The sequence below is a fragment of the Onychostoma macrolepis genome, chromosome 01 (genome assembly GCF_012432095.1).
Source record: "Onychostoma macrolepis isolate SWU-2019 chromosome 01, ASM1243209v1, whole genome shotgun sequence".
NCBI classification, from domain to species: Eukaryota; Metazoa; Chordata; class Actinopteri; order Cypriniformes; family Cyprinidae; genus Onychostoma; species Onychostoma macrolepis.
This window is the reverse complement of record NC_081155.1, coordinates 39,475,998-39,497,624: the sequence shown is the minus strand read 5'-3', so window position 1 is coordinate 39,497,624 and position 21,627 is coordinate 39,475,998. Positions and strand designations below refer to the sequence as shown.

The 21,627-nt window shown below is 35.0% G+C and overlaps 4 protein-coding genes across 7 annotated transcripts in view; all 4 read right to left on the bottom strand.

The window, feature by feature from the left end:
- LOC131545340 (endonuclease domain-containing 1 protein-like) overlaps nucleotides 1-513 on the bottom strand; it is a 5,568-nt gene extending 5,055 nt beyond the window's left edge. Inside the window, exons 1-3 of the mRNA XM_058784057.1 lie at nucleotides 461-513; nucleotides 275-316; nucleotides 10-107 (exon numbers count right to left, since the gene is read on the bottom strand). Coding sequence (XP_058640040.1) covers nucleotides 10-51 — 42 coding nt within the window. The 5' untranslated portion in view covers nucleotides 52-107; nucleotides 275-316; nucleotides 461-513. The remainder of the gene's footprint in view (nucleotides 1-9; nucleotides 108-274; nucleotides 317-460) is intronic.
- Nucleotides 514-2,645: 2,132 nt separating this feature from the next.
- LOC131544023 (endonuclease domain-containing 1 protein-like) lies at nucleotides 2,646-4,188 on the bottom strand. Its single transcript, XM_058781942.1, has 2 exons — nucleotides 3,907-4,188; nucleotides 2,646-3,161 (listed from the first exon to the last, which is right to left on the bottom strand). The coding sequence occupies exons 1-2, from the start codon at nucleotides 4,186-4,188 to the stop codon at nucleotides 2,646-2,648; spliced, it is 798 nt and encodes a 265-aa protein (XP_058637925.1).
- An 8,007-nt stretch (nucleotides 4,189-12,195) lies between these two features.
- Nucleotides 12,196-15,571, bottom strand: LOC131549730 (endonuclease domain-containing 1 protein-like). 2 transcript variants are annotated; one of them, XM_058792137.1, is made up of 5 exons: nucleotides 15,556-15,571; nucleotides 14,254-14,432; nucleotides 14,096-14,124; nucleotides 13,700-14,018; nucleotides 12,196-13,035 (listed from the first exon to the last, which is right to left on the bottom strand). In XM_058792137.1, the coding sequence occupies exons 4-5, from the start codon at nucleotides 13,979-13,981 to the stop codon at nucleotides 12,367-12,369; spliced, it is 951 nt and encodes a 316-aa protein (XP_058648120.1). In that variant the 5' UTR covers nucleotides 13,982-14,018; nucleotides 14,096-14,124; nucleotides 14,254-14,432; nucleotides 15,556-15,571; the 3' UTR covers nucleotides 12,196-12,366. The 2 variants fall into 2 exon arrangements, with proteins under 2 accessions (XP_058648120.1, XP_058648128.1); XM_058792145.1 differs by lacking the exons at nucleotides 14,096-14,124; nucleotides 14,254-14,432; nucleotides 15,556-15,571 and having other exon boundaries at nucleotides 13,700-14,088.
- A 182-nt stretch (nucleotides 15,572-15,753) lies between these two features.
- Nucleotides 15,754-21,037, bottom strand: fbxl18 (F-box and leucine-rich repeat protein 18). 3 transcript variants are annotated; one of them, XM_058792113.1, is made up of 5 exons: nucleotides 20,841-21,037; nucleotides 20,124-20,321; nucleotides 17,371-18,947; nucleotides 16,352-16,570; nucleotides 15,754-16,237 (listed from the first exon to the last, which is right to left on the bottom strand). In XM_058792113.1, the coding sequence occupies exons 1-5, from the start codon at nucleotides 20,859-20,861 to the stop codon at nucleotides 16,087-16,089; spliced, it is 2,166 nt and encodes a 721-aa protein (XP_058648096.1). In that variant the 5' UTR covers nucleotides 20,862-21,037; the 3' UTR covers nucleotides 15,754-16,086. The 3 variants fall into 3 exon arrangements, 2 of the variants coding, with proteins under 2 accessions (XP_058648096.1, XP_058648109.1); XR_009273473.1 differs by having other exon boundaries at nucleotides 16,103-16,237; nucleotides 16,352-16,526; XM_058792126.1 differs by having other exon boundaries at nucleotides 16,103-16,237; nucleotides 16,352-16,464.
- Between the last annotated feature and the right edge of the window lie 590 nt (nucleotides 21,038-21,627).

Genomic DNA, 21,627 nt, shown 5'->3' with positions numbered 1-21,627 from the left:
TTCACTTACTTGAGGTTCAATGTACCACTTGTTTTGTCTTGTGCAGCCCATTAACCCTTCAAACTTGTAGGCTGAGTACACAGGGATCTGCAGAGTACACAAGTTCTCTGCAGGAACAACATGCACATATTTTTTGTAATTGCTATAACAGTTTATATATATATATATATATATATATATATATATATATATATATATACAGTATTAGATTTATATTATAAAATATTACTCAAATATTTATTTTATAATATATAAATCACATATAAACACTTACCTAAAATTTATAGCAGTACAAGTCCAAGATCACGCTATTAACCTATTCAAGAAACAATGAGAATGTAAGAAACTATTATGATATCTTCCATGTAGTAAGTAAATATCTGTTATTAATTACTCAACAAATAATAAAGAATAAAATGTAAAAAACCAAAGGCAGCTCTATAAATATTACAGTACATACCGACACCAAAGGCAAGGAAACACTGGTGTTGTAGTGAGATGGGCGAGTATTTCTAACCTCCCAGTGTCATTCAACATATGAACACTTTTAAAATAATGACGCACACAAACTTGATCCACAACGTATCTCCCTATAGCTACAATACATATTTAAACTAATTTCCTTAAGTCCACTTAACAAGTGTGTTTGATTAGGAAAATAAAAATTTGACGTTTTGTTACAGGACACAGAATATCACAAACTATTGTGGCCCTCTTCACCCAAATCCACTTGACATTTTTTTGCCAGGTGAATGATCATGGTCTCTTTTTTGCCAGAATGACTGACTGGCACCCAAGTCAGTTCACATGGTGACCGTTTTCTAGTCATATCCTGTTTACTTGAATGAGGAAAAGAATTATCTTAAGGTGTTTTCCAAGCTTAAGTTTTGACAGCATAGGACACTAAGTAAACTCTTCCTGTTCTTCCTGTATCACATTTTCCAAGTTGAATTTGTGCCAAAATTTGTTTTACAGTCCAGTAAGATCTCACAACTACTGGTAATTTTCTTAAAGGAGTGAATACAAACAAATGCAGAAAGTGTTTAACATTTCTCTCTATTGTGTTGTAGTTTTGTCACCTTACTGGGAAATCAACATTCAGCTTTTTAGTATGTTAGACAATGTTTCCAGCAATGGCTTTTTCAGTGTAAATATATTTATGTTGCAATAATATTACAGTGACTGAATGGGACAAGTTTCTGAACACCTAATGTACAGTGTATCTGTTTTGCTCATGTTGAATCCTGCTGTTAATAAGGTGGGTGCGGGTATAAGGTTAGGGGCAGGTTTGGTGGTATCGTTAGGTTTAAGGGGTAGAGATAGGGTCAACAGTGTAACTCTAGATGTCACTACAGAAATTAATTACAGATGTAATTACAGGACGGTATTTTCAAATATAAATACATGTATGTACACAATAAGTGCACTGTATCAAATGATTAATTTAATATCTCAGTGAACCCATCAGGCTAAAAGTTAGTCCAGAAAATGTGCATAAACAACATTCTTAAGCAAAAAGATTAGACAGCTGCCATATATTGAGCATTATGTTTTGTTTTTTTTCCTTTTCATCAAGTTATTTGTCTAATCTGTATACTGTATCTGGACATATGCCCTTGATGATTCTCATGAAGTAATAAACAAAATCAATCTTTATTTCATATTAGTGGAATATTTGATGCACTTAATTTATAAACTTTATAATTGCTTAATTATTAATTACAGTGAAATATATTTTAATGATTTAATAATTCAGCTGATAATTACAATCATTAAGTCAGAAATAATATTAATAATTAAAATGTGAGATAATGTTTTTGCTTTCTTTGTTGGATTTGTAGAGCTATCGAACAACTGAAAAGACGAATTATAAAGGTTTGTCAAATCTATCTCTTATCTCATGTTCAGTTTTGTCTTCTGATGAATCCTCCTGAGATTTGACAGTTCTTATTGTCGTCCAAGCAGCAGAATACTCAACAAATGATAAAGAATTAAATGTAAAAGGCCAAAGTAAGCTCTATAAATATTACAGTATACCAAAGGAAGGATACACTGGTGCTGTAGTGAGATTGATGAGTATTTCTAACCTCCCGCTTTGTCATTCAACATATGAACACTTTTTTTCTGATTATAATTTTTATTTAGAATAATTGAAATGAATTACAGAGCAGTATAGAATAACGTCAAGGATATAGCAAAAAAAAAAAGAAAAGAAAAAGAAAGTAATACATATGTGCATATACATACACATAGGTAAACACGTTCAAACATGGACAGAGATATACTTGGATACATAGGCATGCACACACATAAACAAAAAAAATAGAGTATGTTATTTACTATATACTACTTCATTTATGCACATTATAATTGCTTTGGTTATTCATTACAGACAAACATCTAAGAATCAGAAGAATTGGAGAATTACATATAAAACTGGAGTTTTTAAGATTCAGCTGATAATTATGAACATTTAGTCAAAAACAAACAAACAAAACAACACAATAAACTTTCTCTCAGACACAGTTATTTTCAAAACGCTTTTTTTTTTTTTCTTTTGGAAATTGATTTCCTTTTCGGTTCAATTGATTTTATTCTTAATCTACTTATTCTTTTTTTTTTCTTTGCTTGGGGTTCTGTACAGCTTAAAACAACTGAAAGGATGTGACTTTATAAAGTGTTGCCAACTCTTTCTCTAAATTCTTCACAGTTTTTCTTTTTGGAGTAATGTTCTCGTTCTTTCCAATAAACCCACTTGAGATCTGACACTTGTTATTGTTGTCTAAGCAGCAGTAAGCAGTCCAGAAATGTTTAGGCACGTTCACTCTATTTTTAATTTTCTGTGCACCTGGTACCACCCCTGTCACAATGTAAATAGTATATCTTTTTGGTAGACATTGATTAGACAGTTCTTTTGCAATGTTTCTTTCTAGTTTCTTCCACTGGCCTCGGTTAAAAGAGGGGTTTTGTGGAGCAGCATTGGTGAGAGTGAAGGTGGCATGAGCACAGCTCTGTGACTGTGCCTGGTAGACTGGTGCCAGATGACCTCTGTCATAGCGAGAACTCTCATAGTCTCCATTGAGAGCTTGATGCTTTCCAAGTCCTTGTTTTTTCACACCTGTCTCGAAGTTCATGTTTGGTGATCCATTATTGTCGTCAAGCTGCAATAATAAATAAATTGAAAATATGAGCTTTAGGACAGTTCACGTTAGAAGAGAAAAAAAATCATACTAATATGTGACACAGACTCTGTGGGCTGAAGTTTGAAATAAGTACAGCAAACACTTTTAGGCCAAATCTATTGTTGTTCTTCATCCCAGCATAATACATTACAAACTCATCACTACCGCCCTTCTTTACAGCTCCTTCTGTTATTCAGCTTTGTACTGTACCACACATAAAATATATTAGCAATCTCTCTTTTATTTTAGAATCATTTATCTGATTTAGTATCCTCATGTTTCTTTAGATTTTAAAGATGTTTGGCACATTATTTGGTGCTCATACAGAATGATCTTGAATTACTTTGAACAATGTAATGTAGAGACATGTGGACCTCAGAATCCGATGGATCTAGTTGGAAAGAACTCAGATCCTAATTTATGTTTCTTCAAACTTATGATACAGTGTAAAATAAGAGCTGTTATCAAAGGAGGCTGGACAAAGTATTACATCATAGGGTGCTACAGGTATACAAGTGAGAAAAGTATTATTTGAAAAAAGTATATTTTTAAAACGATTTGACTTTAAAGATTAGCTGTGAATATTTTCAAAGTCTAAGAGGATAAACAGCAAAGATGTTACTGTTATTAGTACATTTGTAATGACTCCACCCACACACCCACACACAAAATCTGTAATATGTAATATGGTACAACAACACATTTAGAGTAATATTTCACTTACTTGAGGTTCAATGTACCACTTGTTTAGTCTTACGCAGCCCTTTAGCCCTTCAAACTTGTAGGCTGAGTACACGGGGATCTTGTTGTCAGTGTCATAGAATGTGGCATAATAATAAACATTATTTAGAGTTTGGCAGATCTGCCTGTATTGTTGACCAGGAAATCTTGTTGGTGATTTTCCATTTGCAAAAAATTGACCACATTCACTCTCAAAATCCTGCACAACTCTGGCCGAACCACCGGAGAGAAGAGACAGCATCAGCACATGAAGAAGCAGCATCATGATGAAGAAATGAGGAATATCAAGTTCTCTGCAAGAACAACAACCGCATGTGATTGTTTTTATAACTACTATAACATCTTACATTGTGTAATAGGTTATTACACAAAATAGCTATAAAGATCAAGCTATAATAATATATACATTATACAATAATTTAAATGATCCTTTGGGGAGTATTTTCTCCGCCTAAATTGATGTGTGATTAATTTGAGATTAATTAGATTAATTAATCGCCACATCATGTAGGCTAATTAATTTAATAAAAAAATGAATCACTTGACATCCCTAAATAAAATGTAAAAGGCCAAAGGCAGCTCTACAAATAGCCTAGTCCATACTGGCACCAAAAGCAAAGTATATAAAATGTCGGTATAAAAAGTATGTGATTAGGTCTAGCTATATGTATTTGTACGCCTTACGTATTCCCCCATAAAGGAGGCCTTGTAAACAATATGGAAAAAAATAATTCTGATGAACAAACAAACAAACAATCTGTTATTGCCCAGAGAGAGAGAGAAAAAAAACATTAATTAAACACATATTTAAATTTTTGTTACAGGTGGGAAAATATTTGATTATAATCCAGCATTATAGTTGACTCTCTCATATACTTCTAATGCATTACCCAACTGCTATTACAAAAATTTGATTGGACTGAAGGACAGAATTAAGTTGTTACATTTGTTAGTTACATAACTAGGTACATTTTACTAATTACGCAAATATCAGTTGCTGTATTATGTGTAGTTGTGTGTAAAGTGATAGCAAAAATGAAGATCATATATCACAGGTCTAACAAATCATATAACTCAATAAAATAATATATATATTAATATATATAAACAACTTATAATAGCATAAGTATAACAATAACAAGTGGAATTAAAGATGCATCTATAGAACTGTTACTCACCACTAATAGTTGTTCTTCTGAAGAAGCTTGTTTTCACCCGTCCTTCTATAACTTCCCTCCCTTTGCTCATGTTTATATACCCTCTCTATTTAGTGAAATGTGCTGTCTCATTTTCATTTTTGTAATTCAGCTAAAATACATTGGAACTAAAAATGACTTCTTCATGCTTCTCTTTCATAAGTTTTCTTGTCACTGATTCTTGAGAAGTGACAAAACAGGGTGAAATATTGAAAAAACAAAACAAATTAAACTATATTTTGTATCTTACATGCACTAAGCTGCTGAGCTATGCTTTGATTCAACCTCCCAACTTTTCTCTTTTTATCAAAATGTGCTTTTTACCTTGCCATCACATATTTTGCAATCAAGATGTTTTTAACACATTTCAAATCACATTCTCATGTTAGCAGACAGATTTTATTTTCACATGTGACCAACAATTCCTCATCAAATATAAAATATCATAATCAAATATTATCAAAATATTAATCTGGCAGGGGGCATAGACCTGACAGAGTTGACACATCTGACGGTGGTGGTGAAAACCTGAATTCATAGACATTTTAACTATCAAATACACTATTTTATATTTAATGTAATTCAAAATGACTTGAAAACCACAAAAATACTATGACTTCATGTTGAATATGAAAATATGTAAATCTGATGGTGTTGACAAATTTGGCATTTCTTTCACAAAACAAATGGAGCTCATTTAGTAGCCTTTTTTTTCTGTTGATGCTAGATGCTAATAGAACCTGCTTCAGAAGAATAAAATGATCTAAGCATTTCAAATAATTTCCTCAGAAATAGAAAGATGGTGTTGACATATCATGACACCAGAAATATTAACATTAGGATTTAAAATATTCTAGAACTATAAACTGACCAGAGTCTGTCTGACACTGATGTACTCTGCAGAGGAGGATTGTGGTGAGGGGGACCTTTAGAGTGACAGCTGCCCCTGATATTCCCTGATTTTATTACATTTTAATAAATGTCTGATGGTGTCGACAAAACGTGCAGACACAACTTTGAAACCTTATGAAATACGCATGTGTCCTTGAAAAACAACCTTGCTTTGATATGAGATATTATTAAGTGCTGCTTTTGATAAAACAAGCTCTTTTTCATCATAAAAAAACAACAACAACTTTTTATCCATTTTATTGCTTATAAACGATTGAACCCTTCTCTGTGGACACACTGTTTTAGATGTAGTGAGAAGACAATAAGTGTCGTAGATTTGATACAATATAATTGAAGGGGAGCAGTTACAATTGCTGGACATGTTTTGTCCCATGTCTCAAGAATTAGATTAGCTTAATTAGCTTATATTATATGAAAATAATATTATATAAAAATAATTAAAAATAAATGGTTTGAAGTTTACATATGCCCTGCAGAATATGCTTAAAAGAGACTTATTTTGCTGTGAATTCCATCTCTGCATGTGCTGTTGCATTTCAGGAACACAGCATGCGCGAGTAATGCATTCACATCATTTCCAACATTTTTGTGGACAGACAATTACAGCATTTCACTGGATTTGTAATAAGATATTTTCACAAACTGCAATTTTTTGGCAACATAAAGGCTTGAAGGTTGCAAGGACCTCATGCAATTTTTACTACTGCAAAGTAAAATAATTAATATAATTATAAAACATACATCTTTATTTTTGTATTTTACAGTTGTATACTACTACGACTACTACTACTAATAAATGCAATGTGAACTGAGACACTATCACTAAAAACTAACTAAAACTGAGCTTTGAATTCACTTTAAAGTCCAAGTCGATGTAGAAAAAAAATACTCTCTTCAATTTGGCCTCTAAAAAGTGTTTGGAGCTCTTAATTTTGCTTTGTCAGCTGCACTGTCAGAAAAAAATGTGCAAAATGTGTACCTTCAGGCAGGGGTACAATGGCTTGTCACTGGGGCAGTACCCTCAACGATACACCCGTTGTACACTTTCACATGGGTACCCATGCTGTATGTACCTTTCAAAAGCAAATATGTACCTCTGCTGACTAAATTGTACCTTATAGTGCTACGGTACCCTAATGTACCTGTAAAAAAGGTGCAAATTTGTCCTTTTAAGGGTACTGCCCCAGTGACAAGCCTTTTGTACCATTTGATGGCAAATTTGTACTCCATACAGCACATTAAAAAGGCCAGAATCTTGTTTATCACATTTTTCACAGGATGAATGTTTTAAGCTCTATCACAATGTCATAACAGGATACATATATTGTGCAATTTTACTTTTTTAACTCAAAATTGTAAACAGCAAGAATCAAAAAGCAATCTTTTTCCAACAGTACACATTTCATTCATTTTAACTTTATACTCTTAACATTTTATCACAAACACACATTTTTTAAACATTCAAAACTGTTACTTTCTCACATTTTTCACAGGATGAATGTTTTAAGCTCTATCACAATGTGTCATAACAGGATGCAGAGCAATTTTACTTTTTTCAAAAACAGTTATGCTTATACTCTAACTTTTATAAAATTTAAAAACAACAAGAATATTAAGCTTAATATTCAACTTTTTTCAAAATCAGTACAATCGCATTTCATTGCCAATTTTTTTAACCATGTAATAAAACATGTAACATTTAGAAAGTAATTTCACTTTTTTCAAAACAGCACTAGATCTCATTTTACGTACTTTTTCTACTACATTCTACATTTTCTAAAAAGTTTTTTAATATCAAGAATCTCAAAGCAATCTATTTCCAACAGTACACATTTCATTAATTGTAACTTTATACCCTTAAAACATTATCACAAACACAGATTTCACCAAACACAGTGCTACATATTTCATTTGAACTTTTTAAACATTCTTGAGGATCACAAACAATTTATCATCAGCAGAGTACGTGTCAAGGGCACTCATTGGTATTCTCCAGATCATTGTGACAGTCCATGTTTTCAAAATCATTGTCATTGTCCATGTATTCAGTAGCATCCATATCATCATGAGGTAGAACAAGCTTCCTATATGTTCGATAGACATGACGCCTGAAAGACTCATATGTTGTAAAAGATGTCTTGCAGTTACTCAGTCCACAAGTAATGCTGAAATTGGGTTCATGGTTGTGAACCAGACCAACATGTTGAATTAGTTTCGTTAAGGTGAAGGTTTTTCTTATGCATCGATATGGTTGTGGCATTTTTAGCACAGAATATTCCTTATTCGGGTGACAGTTATTGGAAGGGGCTTGCCACACACCTCAGTAATCTTTGCTATGGCATGCTGCAGGAAGGTCAGTGTATTCTTCATGTAGGGTGGATAAGCCAAGTTAAATAAACATAGTAAGCACTGAAGGCTGCAATTATCCCTTCTTCAGCTCCTCTTCCCCTGCACACCTCCACACCATCCACTTTGACAAGGACTTGAACCCTCTTGGTGAAAGCCATTTTCCAGTCAGTTTCTACCAACTGTATGGTTGGGTATGGAGTATCAGCATCACACTGTTAGAAGAAAAGAAAATGTTAAACATCTATCAGTAAAACAATGCAACATCTGTTAGAACTGCATAACCGGACATGTATCAGAGTATTATAAAGTGAGAGTTTAACAAATAGTTCCAAACAATGTCGAGTTTTTGGAAAAAAAACCTGATTAAATGAAAATATCAACAAATGTTGAATAAAATGCATGAAATTGTTTACAAGCCAAAAGTCAAAGTCAAAAGTGAAGATAAAGACATTTATAATGTTACAAAAGATTTCTATTTCAGATAAATGCTGTTCTTCTGAACTTTCTATTCATCAAAGAAGCATGAAACAATTCTACTCTGCTGTTTTCAACATAATAATAAATGTTTTTTGAGCAGAAAATTGATTCAGAATATTAGAATGATTTCTGAAGGATCATGTGACTGGAGTAATTATGCTAAAAATTCAGCTTTGAAATCACAGGAATAACTTGCATTTTAAAATATTTTAAAATAGAAAACAGTTATTTTAAATGGTAAATATTTCAAAATGTTACTGTTTTTGCTGTTTTTTTTTTTTATCAAATAAATGCAGGCTTGGTGAGCAGAAGAGAATTCTTTAGAAAACAAAAAACTTTTGACTGGTAGTGTATGTTAGCCTATAGTATGACGTTAAAGATATTAATATTAATAAGGTGAGTCTGAGATGTTTATTTGACAGTGATTTCACGTTCCTTTTTTGTATGAAGGCTAAATACAAATAAAAGGTGAACATTAATTTATTTGTGCTGTTTTTTCCCCCCTAAAATATTATATAGTTTAATAGGAGGAGTTCATAGACTTGGCAAATTCATTTTTCATAAGTTTGTAGGTACAGACATCTGTTGTGGGCATTCTTGTCAGTTTTTAAGAGGCTTTTTTTAATAGTGTTCATATCGATATCGGAATTATATTGTATTGACCGAAATTAAGAAATATATCGTGATATAAATTTTGGCCATATCATCCAGCCCTATGTCATTCACTATTTCATTATGTTTTTATGATGACAAAGAGAGATATTCAATTTAAGACTGCACAATGAATTCCTTAAAAATATTTATTATGCAAATGCATCATTCCATGTCAAATCAACCAAATTTCAGAAACTTTCCTGACTCAAATTTGTACTTTTGTTAATATTTTAATTAATTTAAATATTTATTAACATAAATAGTGATGAAAGCCAAAATATTAAGTGCAATGAATGTATATTGACTGAGTAATGCACTATTTTGTAGAGGAGAGTCAAAATGACATACTTCATTTTAAATTCTTAAATTTGATCAATAAATTAAATTTCTCTATAGGACTGTTACCAATCAAATTAAATCATTTACACTGAAAAAACTGCAACTGCATGAAATAATGTTGATATTATTTTAAATTTTTTTGGAAAATACAAACAAGAGGTTTTTTGGGGGGAATTATACCTTCATTCAGACAGTATGTTTGAGCCATGTGTCTCAAGATAGTAAATTAGATTATTTCTTGCAAATCAACTAATTTACGTAATTGATTACGTTGAGTCGTTCCAGCCCTACTTAACTGTATCATACACATTTTGAATGTTTAGCACAGCATGTTAACTGAGTTTCTGAGAAACTGAGAAAGCCACCCTGCTTTCTTAGATATCGGCATCAGGCATAAAAAAAATCAATATCAGTCAACCACTAAACATAGGACAAAAATAATACACAATAGCCTACTCAATGTTATACTTACATTTCTGTAGTCAAAGTTTGTTGTAGGATTCTGCTGGCACTGGTTCTAGTGTTATTGTTACCACCTCCTTCATACACTGTAAAAAGTGATAAGTTCACTTAACTTAAAAAATTGAGGAAACTCGTTGCCTTAAAATGATTAAGTAAATAATAATTTTTTTAAAAATTAAGTGAACTTGACAATTCACTTAACTTATTTTTTTAATTATCATTTACTTACAAATTTTAAGGCAACAGGTTTTTTTAAGTTAAGTCAACTTATCATTTTTTACAGTGTAGGGTTCAATGACCCATGAGGATAAAAGTCTTCCAGTTGTTCCAGATAATGTGCATAAACAACATTCTGGAGCAAAATGATCAGACGTTGCTCCTGACAACTTTCCTACATATATTAAGCGTTGTGTTTTTGTTTTGTTTTTCTATTAATTTTTCAATTAATTATTTGTCTCTCCTCGATCTTGCAGGTTTGCATTGCGCAACATCAGAAAGATCAGGCCCTTCCTGACGGAGCATACTGCACAACTTCTTGTCCAGGCCCTTGTCATTTCTAGACTGAACCACTGCAATGCTCTCCTAGCTGGACTTCCATCATGCATAATCAAACCTTTACAAATGATTCAGAATGCAGTGGCACGACTGGTCTTCACCGAACCCAAAAGAGCCCACGTCACACCTCTCTTCATCTCCCTGCACTGGCCGCATCAAGTTCAAGACACTGATGCTTGCATATAGAACAGGCACAGGCTCAGCACCTGCCTACTTCCACTCACTTTTACGAATCTACATTCCCACCAGAAGTCTGAGATCCACTAGTGAGCGACGCCTCGTGCACCATCACAGAGAGGCACAAAATCACTTTCCAGAACATTTTCGTTTACCGTTCCTGGCTGGTGGAACGATCTTGCAACCTCTATCCGGAACGCTGATTCCCTGACAATTTTCAAGCAACAGCTGAAAACTCATCTCTTTCGTCACAATCTGACTTCATCTTAAAAAAAAAAAAAAAAAATTAATTAATAAATTCTTCTTATCTTTTCCTCTCTAGCTCGTACTTATTTGAACAATGCTTGAAACTTGGTATTACGAGCACTTCCTGTGTCTATTTGCCTCTGTAAGATGACTCGCTTGATGTATTCCCCAATTGTAAGTCGCTTTGGATAAAAGCTTCTGCTAAATGAATAAATGTAAATGTACTGTATCTGGTGATATACCCTTGATGGATCTCATGAAGTAAACAAGCACGCTGGGTGAATTCATATATTCTTTCCGTTAGTATCGTATTTTCTCTCTGGTGGATTTGGTTGAAATTGTGCCTAATTTTGTTTTACACTCCAATGATTGTAATTTTCTTAAAGGAATGAATGCAAATAAATGCACAGAAGTGTTTACTATTTCTCTCTATTGTGTCTCACTGTATCTTACGACATTTATGACATTTAAAAAGTTTACATTTGGAGGTTTACAAATTGCACAGTTGCCAATCAGTGTGTGTGTTGTTTTCTGTCACCTGACCAGGAAAATCAACATCAGATTTTGAGTTTGTGATACAATGTTTGTGTGTGTGTGTGTGCATGTATTTACATTGATTTCAGTGTAAATAAATTATTTTGCATTATACTCACATTGACTGAGAGGGACGAGTTCCACGTGTCATATGTCTGGCAATTTTTTTTTCAATGGATATTTTTGTAATAATGTAACTTTATAATCATACAATGATCTCAAAGTTTGAGTAAATCGAGACTGAATCTGTGTCAGAGTTGTAGTTTAGCAGTTAGTTATAATCTAATGGATGTCTGTCCAATAAAGAGGCAAAGGGGCCAAAAATTTATTTTTTCAATCAAAAAAACAATCTTTATTTCATATTAGTGTAATATATGATGCACTCCATTATACATATTATAATTGTTTCAATTATTAATTACAATCAAACATCTAAGAATTGAAACATTCTTGGAAAACTGGAGTTCTTAAGGGTTTTCACAATCATGCTAGTACACCTTTTCAAAACATGAGCAGGATTTTCTTCATGATTCCGCTAACAGTTATAATAATTTAGTCAGAAATAACAACAACACCAAAGAAAACATTTGATAAAGTTTCTCTTTCAGACAATAGCTCGCTGGTGCTTTATTTTGAAAGAGCTTATTTTCATTTTCTGAATCGCTTTGTTTCTTCGGTGGGAGTTTTGTAGATTTATCAAACAACTCAAATGAATCAACATTATAAAGCGTTGCCAACTCTGTCTCTAAATCATTCACAGTTTTGTTTTTGGGAGGAATGTTCTCATTCTTTCCAATAAACCCTCTTGAGATCTGACATTTATTATTGTTGTCTAAGCAGCAGAATGCAGTCCAGAAATGACTAGGCACTTTCACTCTATTGTTTATGATTTCAGAACCTGGTACCACCCCAACCACAATGTAAACAGAATACTTTTTCGGTAGACATTGATTGGACAGTTCTCCAGCAATTTTTTTTTCTAGTACCTTCCACTGGCCTCGGTTAAAAGAGGGGTTTTGTGGAGCAGCATTGGTGAGAGTGAAGGTGGCATTAGCACAGCTCTGTGAGTTTGCCTGGTAGACTGGTGCCAGATGACCTTTGTCATAGCCAGACCTCTCATAGTCTCTATTGAGAGCTTGACGGTCTCCAAGTCCTTGTATTTCCACACCATTCTCGAATTCCATGTTTGGTGATGCATTATTGTCATCAAGCTGCAATAGTAAATCAATTGAAAACATTAGCTTAAGGAGAAGAAGAGAAAAAAATCATAATACATGAAGCAGACTCTGTAGGCTGCTGTTTTAAATAAGTACAGCAAACAAATTTAGACCAAATTTATTGTTGTTCTTCATCCCAGCAAAATACATTACAAACTTTCTTTACAGCTCCTGTTATTCTTTGTACTGTACTACACATAAAATAAATTAGCAATCTCTCTTTTATTTTAGAATCATTAATCTGATTTAGTATCCTCATGTTTCTTTAGATTTTAAAGATGTTTGGCATATTATTTGGTGCTCATACAGAATGATTTTGAATTATGGAATGGTTATGGAACCAATGGATCAAGTTGGAAAGATCTTAGATCCTAATTTGTGTTTTCTTCAAACTTATGACGCAGAAGAAAAGAAGACTAAGAGCTGTTATCAAAGGAGGCTGGACAAAGTATTACATCATAGAGTGCTACATGCATACAATGAGAAAAATATGATTTCAAAAATGTATATTTTTAAAATGATTTTACTTTAAAGATTAGCTGTGAATATTTTCAAAGTCTAAGAGGATAAACCGCAAAAAAATAACTAAAATAAAAAAATAAAATAATAATATGGTACAACAATTACTTGAACCCATTTAGAGTAATATTTCACTTACTTGAGGTTCAATGTACCACGCCTTTAGTCTTGTGCAGTTCATTAGCCCTTCAAACTTGTAGGCTGAGTACACGGGGATCCTGTTGTGAGTGTCATAGAATGTGGCATAATAATAAACATTATCTAGAGTTTGGCAGATCTGCCTGTATTGTGGATCAGGAAATCTTGTTGGTGATTTTCCATTTGCCAAAAATTGACCACATTCAGTCTCAAAATCCTGCACAACTTTGGCTGAACCACCGGAGAGAAGAGACAGCATCAGCACATGAAGAAGCAGCATCATGATGAAGAGGATGAGAGATGATGATGGATCAAGTTCTCTGCAAGAGCCACAATACACATTTTACATATATTTTGTAATATTTAAATCACATATAAATAGCATTACTGTACTTACCTCAAAATTTAGAGCAAGAAGCTATTCACCTATTCAATGAAGAGAAAATAATGTGACAATGTAAATAACATAGCACCTTCAGTTTAGTAATTAAACACTGGAACTAATATAATACTGGAATCTTATATTAAACCACTAAACAATAAAGAATAAAATACCTGGTCATGCAGGTTTGCACTTAACAGCAACAGGAAAATCCGCTCCTTCCTATCATTTGAAGGTCTGGACAACAGCAGTGCTCTTTTCGCCAGCATACAGCCAGCATGACTAGGCTTTCGCAGACTAGCCACAACCTAGCACTGCGTCTGGTCTTCAACCAATGAGCAGGTCTATGTAGCTGTGCAATTAATCGAAATTCAGTTTCGATTTCGATTTCCGCCTCCAACGATTATGAAAATACAGTAATCGAGATAAAACGATTTTTGCGCCCTTTCCAGCGGTGCACCTTCCTTTCTCCATAAAAGCCCAATTTCACGTGCAAATCAGTAAAATCGTGTAACGAGACTTTTGCAAAATGTCAAGTGCTTGATTTAAAAGCATGAAAGAGAACTCGCGCGCTTCCTCGGGAAGATTACTGTGTAACTTACGCGCTCAGAGACGGAACACAGCACTGACATGTAAAGTAATCTTTTAGCGCCTAAACGATCAAATGCACTCAAAAAGTGCACTCAAACTTAAAGTGCAGTTTGTTTCATTTGTATCTTTTTTTTTAATTCTATTGTATTCTTTTGCTTTTTTATTACTGGCAGTTTAATTATTTTCAATAATTTTGAGGACCTTTTTTGTTGTTTTTTTTAACTAATATTAGTTACTTTGGTATTCTGCTGTGGTATTGAGAATTGTGACATTTCACTGGTCTCTAGTTTGATCTAGTTTAAAGAGAATGTTTTTCGACTAAAATATTTGATTTTGACTTAGAAGTTTTGAGGTTTGCTGTTTTGAGATTATGTTTATAGTTGTGAGAAAATGGTAAATCTTTCATGAATTGCATGTTAGCAACCAAGAAAAACTAATATTACTGAGAAATGATAAGGTCAATGACTTTAAAGGGATAGTTCACCCAAAAACGAACATTTTGTCAAATTTTTGCGTCGTGGTACTCGATGAATGTGCATCGCAGACTGACACGGAAGAGAAGATTTTTATTTGTGTTCTGAAGATGAATGAAGGTCTTACGGGTTTGGAACAACATGAGGGTGAGTAATTAATGGCATATGTAAAATTTCACAATATTTAATAATATTAATCTGTGAATGCTTTATTTGTAAGATTTAAAGGTTTTATATCAAAAGTTTGTTTGAAACTCTAAACAATCAGACACCTGTCAGCAAATTACAACCCACTTTCGTTTGTCTTTCCTTGATGTGTTCATGAGAGAAGAAGCAACAGACTGAAACCAGTTTTGTGAACCATATTAACCTATTCACAGAAAAGATGACTCAAAAGAACATTATGCTCACCAATCAGACATCTCAGATTCTCTAATGAACTCTCACTCTTCTTACCTGTGAGAAAAACAGATATCTGATAATCTAAAGGTCCAACATTGTGGCTGTAAAAGCTGAACTGCTCATTAGGTTCAGATGGCCTGTGCCTAAACTGTGGCTATAGCATCTCAATCTAAGAGACAGAGAATATCTCAGTGAACACAAAAAGAATGAAGATGTGAACAAGGTTTTATTTTGGCACATTTACAGAGATGACATTTCAACCTGGTAAAGAGTTTGTTTACACTGCATCTTTACTGGGAAACAATGACCTTATTAAACGTTGCGATTGTCCATTTAGCTCAATGATCTTTTAAATCCAAACAAATGGTTTTCCTGGAATCCTTTCACCAGATTGCTAACATATTATTTTTTTTTATTAAATAAACAAAAGGAAAATCCCTACAATGCATAACTCTGACCTCTCTCACACAAAATTGCACAGGTCAAGCATTACTCAGGTTTATCCAACACATGATTTCCATTTTCTGATTTCACCTCATGTCACTGTTTCATGGGCTCCTCAGCGACGCGGCTTTTGAAAAGTGTGATCTCGTCCAGATGGCAAAGTGGCATACCTCTGATCACATGGGCCAGATCCTCGTGCAGTAAAGGGTAAATCACCACACTGAGGGCTGGACGAGATATTGAAAAACTGCAGGAGGAAGAGAAAGGACCGGTAAATATTTGACATTCACCAGGTTACTTCCTGAAATTATTCACTCATTAAGAAAGTCTTTATCATTAAGAATTCATTAAAGCAAATGACCTGTCCAGCAGGGTTTTCTGCAGTGTTTTACAGGCCACTAGGGTACCACCCATGAACATGTGGCACATGATGACGTCAGCGCAGCTCTGCATGAAGGACGCCACAGCGGCGGGCTGGAAGGTCCCATGTCGAGAAACCAAACACAGACGCCGCAGTTGGTGACACTGACTGAGTGCTTCAAAAAACGCAGCGCTCGCATTAAAATAGGGCTGCTCCAGCCTGCAGTTTCACACATATAAAAACAGTAAATAAAAGCAGGAGTTATGGGGCTAAAATAGTCTACTAAAAATTATTAATAATAAATGTATTATTATTATTGCTTACACTAACAGTCAAAGTTTTTGAACAGTTAAGGTTTGTAATGTTTTGAAGAATTCTCTTTTGCTCACCAAGCATGCATTTATTTGATCCAAACTACAGCCAAAGCAGTAATATCGTGGAATATTTTTACTATTTATAATAACTGCTTTCTGTTTGAATACATTTTAAAATTTAATTTATTCCTGTGATCAAAACTACATTTTCAGAATCATTACTCCAGTCTTCAGTGTCACATGATCCTTCAGAAATCATTCTAATATGCTGATTTGCTGCTCAAGAAACATTTTTATTATTATTATTATCAATATTTAAAACAGTTGAGTACATGATGAATAGAAAGATCCAAAGATCAGCATTTATCTGAAATAAAAAGATTTTGTAACATTATACACTATACCATTCAGGGGGGGAAATAGCTAAATTAATACTTTTATTTAGCAATACATTTATGTTTATGTATATTTATGTTTAATGTTTAGCATACATTAAATGTAATCACGTAAACATACAGGATGTACAGCAATTCTGTCATTATGGTGCTGCTCCCTACTGGTGAGTTACAGTTTTAACATGAAATTATTTGTGGCATGGTTATTGAAAAAAATTATATATATATTATATATATATATATATATATTGCAACAAGTCTATTTGTTGACTGCATTTTGTGCATGGAGTGTGTAGTGGCATGTGTTTACCTTAAGTCCCTGAGTTGTGTACAGTAGGAAAGAGCCTCCAGCAGAGCCTGCGTGTAGTTCATGGTCTTTAAAGATCCAAGATTTGCAAGTGATAACGAACAAAGGTCCTTGCACCCCTGAACCAGCTCGATCAGTCCTGTCCCCTTCAGAACTCCCGGTAAGTGAGCGAGGGTAAGCTTGCGCAAAAATTTCATCGCTCCCAAAGCAGCTAACTCACCATCTCCGACATTGTAGGACCAGCGGCATGCGGCAGGATCCTTGCGGATGGCCGGCTCATTGCGTGGCATGGCAGAGGAAAACCCTGCGCCAATCAGCTCTAGCTCCACTAGATGCGGGCAACCGTGAAGCAGAGGCTGAATGCACAAGCCTCTATCCTGCCGCTCTTCGCCCTGATCCACGGTGACCTCGGTTGTTGGTCGATATGTGGGCACACCGATGCGGCTGCTCTTTTTAAGCCCGAGAAGTAGTGACCTTGAGGAGTGGTCTGTGTTGGAGTCTTGAATGTTCACAGGTGCTGGTGGGAACTGTGCCAAGGCACACACCGGAAGTGCCAAAGAGCACAAGGCAGCGAGACGCCCTAAAGCGCCACACAAGTGTCCATCCTGCCCAGCAGGAAGAGCATGGTGGTAGTGTGTGGCAGATAAATTAAGGTGAATAAGATGTGGGCAACATTCAGTAAGCGCTTTGACACTCTCTGCATCCATCTCCTCCTCGCCCTTCCCACAGCTCTCGGCGAGAGGCCCTTGGCCACATCCACGCACGTTGAGACTCTTTAAGGGTTTGAGGTCACGACCCGCACTAAGGAGCACATGTAGAGGGTTGAACCCTGGAGATGAACAGCGTGAGACATTTAGGTAAGAGGGGCAGCCATGCGCCAAGACCCGCCCAAGTATAGCACCATCCAACCACGTACGTGGAAGCTGGAGAGCGCTAACGGTGTTTCCCACCGTCGACGCCATGCTCTCCATTAGCGCCGTCATTGCAACCGGCCTTGGCGGTGCGGGGCCCGGCACAAACAGTACCAGTCCTGTAAGACCCTCCGGGACTCTCATACTGAAAACAGCCAAGTAGAGTGCCAACAGAGTGCGATTGACTTCACCAGGCGCCAGGCGTGCAGAGAACCAACGCAGATTCTGATAGTGTGGCACGCTGCTCTGACCCACCATCAGCTGCGCGCAACCGCCCGCTTCCCTCCAGCCCTCGCTGGCCTCTAGATAAAGGTGCAGGCGGCGTAGGGCACTGCAGCACGGCACCACACCGTACGAGGGAGTCAACAATGTCTGCTTGAGCTCCTGCAGTCGTGCCAAAGCAGACTTGCCCTCGGCGCTCAGCTGATGGAGGTCAAACCCCGGTCCCACATCCAATGCCAATGAGCGTAGAGAACGAAGAGAGGTCAGCAGATGCGAGAGGCGAACTGATGTCAATCGACAGCCTGTAAGGTCCAGGCTGACTAGAGCCTTACAGCGGGTGACCTGATCCACCATAGAGCCAGCCAACCAGTAGCAGCCGCTCAGGTTTAAAGTCTGGATGTCGCCGGAAAGGTTCTTCAAGAGCTGCTTCACAGCATCGTCATTTGCCTGTGAATAGGAAGCAATGCAAAGGTAAGATTTCCAGGTCTTGGTTCCCAATTCTGTTTGTCAACATTTAAAACCTGTCAGACAGGTAAAATTATCTAACTAGCTAAAAAATTAGATTTTTTTTTTCTTTTTTAATTGCAGTAAATAATTGATGATATTGGTGGCATATGAATGGGATAAATGCCAGGTATGCCATCATTTTCCAGCAATGGAAATTTTATGAACTTACGGAGTCTTAATTATACTTTCCTATATAATTGTAAAATTATAATATATGATAACAGTATAATTCCTAGTAATTATTGCATTTTTTTCGATGTACATTTGTTGTACATGGAAAAAAAATGTATTATGTGTGGAAAAATGTACAAAAATAATTAACATGTTTATTAATTGTATAGTAAATGTTATGAATTGCATAATAACTAATAACTTCTTAATTATTATAATATATTAATTGTTGAAATATATATTAAATAACAAACATACAAATTATACATTTAAAAAATCAGCAAAGCAATATTATAAATGTAAACATAAATGTGTACATTTAAATTCACCAAAAACATACATTTATAATGCAATCAATGTATGATTTTGATTTAACAATAAAAATGCTGGCAGGTCAATCTGAAAAATACTGGCCCAAACATGCAAGAACATGCATCAAAACATTATAATGCACAATAGACAAGATGGATAACTGTTCAGAAGTTCTGGAACCTCAAATAGAATATAATGTTTTTGGGAAAAATGTATCCCTTCAACCTAATCAAACCGTTGTTTGTCAGAAATACTTTTAAGTTCATGAGAGACAGTAAAAGTGTGTGTGTGTGTGTGTACCTGTTTTTCTAATCAGGTGGAGATTTAAACCTCAATACACAGAGACTCATTGGGACTCGTGTCACGGTGGGGACCTAAATTGAGGTCCTAAATTGAGGTCCCCACGGGTAAACAAGCTAATAAATCATAAAGCTTTTTGAAAATCTAAAAATGCAGAAAGTCTCCTGTAAGGGGTAGGTTTAGGTGTAGGGTTGGTGTGGGGCAATAGAATATACGGTCTGTACAGTAGAAAAACCATTACGCCTATGAAGAGTCCCCACAAGGATAGCAAACCAGACGTGTGTGTGTGTATGTGTGTGTGTGTGTGTGTGTGAGTGTGTGTTTCAAGCTTACTGTGTATTCTTTATGCAGGTGTACATGGGCTCTCAAGCTCTTGTCCAGACAGAGAGTTCGAAGTTTCCGGCACACTTGACTCACATTGAGCATCAGGTCATGGCTTGGAATGAATCGCAGGATATTCAGTAAAATCTCATCTGAGAAGTCTGAGATAGTGACAGAGGTCTGGGAAATGCTGTCTGAGCAGCACAGAGCCTGGAGAGCAGCAAGAAGAAACAGTTATTCATATATAGCAACTAATTTGACTGGATTGAGCTCAGTTCTTTTTTTTTTAACCAAGAGTTCATTAACCAGGGAGTTCATTGTTTGCAAAATATAACGGTGAAGTCCTACATCCTCAGCTTTTAAGTGATCTTATTACAATGCAGATGTGGTAATCACTAAAGTCAAAACAAATGCCAAAAATGACATAAAGCTTTCTGAACGCAAGTCAGTTTATTCTACGATCTGTACGCCTGTTAGTAGTGTGTACAGTATTTAAAACTAGTTTACAGAAGTAAAAAAAAACGTCAGTAATATAGTATTAGGACAGGAATTATATCATGTTCTGCTAATCTGTTCCTTACGAAGACTGAATATCTTCGTGTCCAGATATTTAAAAATAAATGTATCCTAATCGTTTCAAAACGTTGTTTGCTAAATAAAATTATCTTTGCAGGCAACAAAATGCAGAAGCTAACTAGCATGAATGATCAGCTCTCAGATGTAACTTACCGTTTCAATTTGATTATCCATGACGCTTTAGGTAAATCTGTTTGGATATGTACTTCAGTGATATACAAAAACAAATTGTTGCCATCTCAACAAATATATAATTTATCCATTGAAAATGTGACTGCCACTGTAGGCAGACGTATAGCGGCAGCAAGATGTAGCACCATCGGAACGTTTGAAAGACGTACCTCCTTCCGGTAGCGTGCAACTAGTAAAAATGTCCCCGGGTGTGGTCCCTTTTTCATTTTGGTTTAACTTTCAAAGAACATTAAATGTCATTTAACAAAGTCAAACACTAGCGTTTCTAAACTTGAAACACCGAATAGACAAAAATACATTATCATTTTCGTATTCAATCTTATAACGATAATTATGAAAATTTAATGAAGCTGATTAGAAAGAATATGAATAAAGTGTATATAGGAGCATAATAGACTCGGTATCATACAAATAGGACATTCACAAATTGAATTGGGTTGGAATCAGTTATTTGAATACCGTAATAGTTAACATTAACGTGTTGATATACGTTTTTGTCCACCATATGGAACAAAATGAAAAATTTGCTCACTTCAGGTTTAATGGACACTACATGCTTCTGAGAGTATCAGTCTGTAGTACATAAGGTGCGATTTGTCCTTCACCTCAAAAAGGACAAAAAAAAAAAAAGCTCATAAGCAGAGAAATCAAACACTTAATTGTCTCTAATTTTTAAACTTAACTTCTTACATTGAGTACCTTAAAGGCTAAATATTAAACTAGATCAAAGCATTTAACTCCAAGTGAA

What these genes read in the sequence shown, in the direction of transcription:
- LOC131549730 (XM_058792137.1), bottom strand. Translation starts at nt 13,981, where the DNA reads ATGATGCTGCTTCTTCATGTGCTGATGCTGTCTCTTCTCTCCGGTGGT. An exon ending in CGTGGTACATTGAACCTCAA is followed by an intron (nt 13,036 to 13,699) that starts GTAAGTGAAATA and finishes TTACTATTGCAG; the next exon opens with CTTGATGACAATAATGCATC.
- LOC131544023 (XM_058781942.1), bottom strand. Translation starts at nt 4,188, where the DNA reads ATGATGCTGCTTCTTCATGTGCTGATGCTGTCTCTTCTCTCCGGTGGT. An exon ending in AGTGGTACATTGAACCTCAA is followed by an intron (nt 3,162 to 3,906) that starts GTAAGTGAAATA and finishes TTATTATTGCAG; the next exon opens with CTTGACGACAATAATGGATC.
- fbxl18 (XM_058792113.1), bottom strand. Translation starts at nt 20,861, where the DNA reads ATGGATAATCAAATTGAAACG. An exon ending in TGGATAATCAAATTGAAACG is followed by an intron (nt 20,322 to 20,840) that starts GTAAGTTACATC and finishes GCTGCTCTCCAG; the next exon opens with GCTCTGTGCTGCTCAGACAG. An exon ending in ACCTGCATAAAGAATACACA is followed by an intron (nt 18,948 to 20,123) that starts GTAAGCTTGAAA and finishes TCCTATTCACAG; the next exon opens with GCAAATGACGATGCTGTGAA.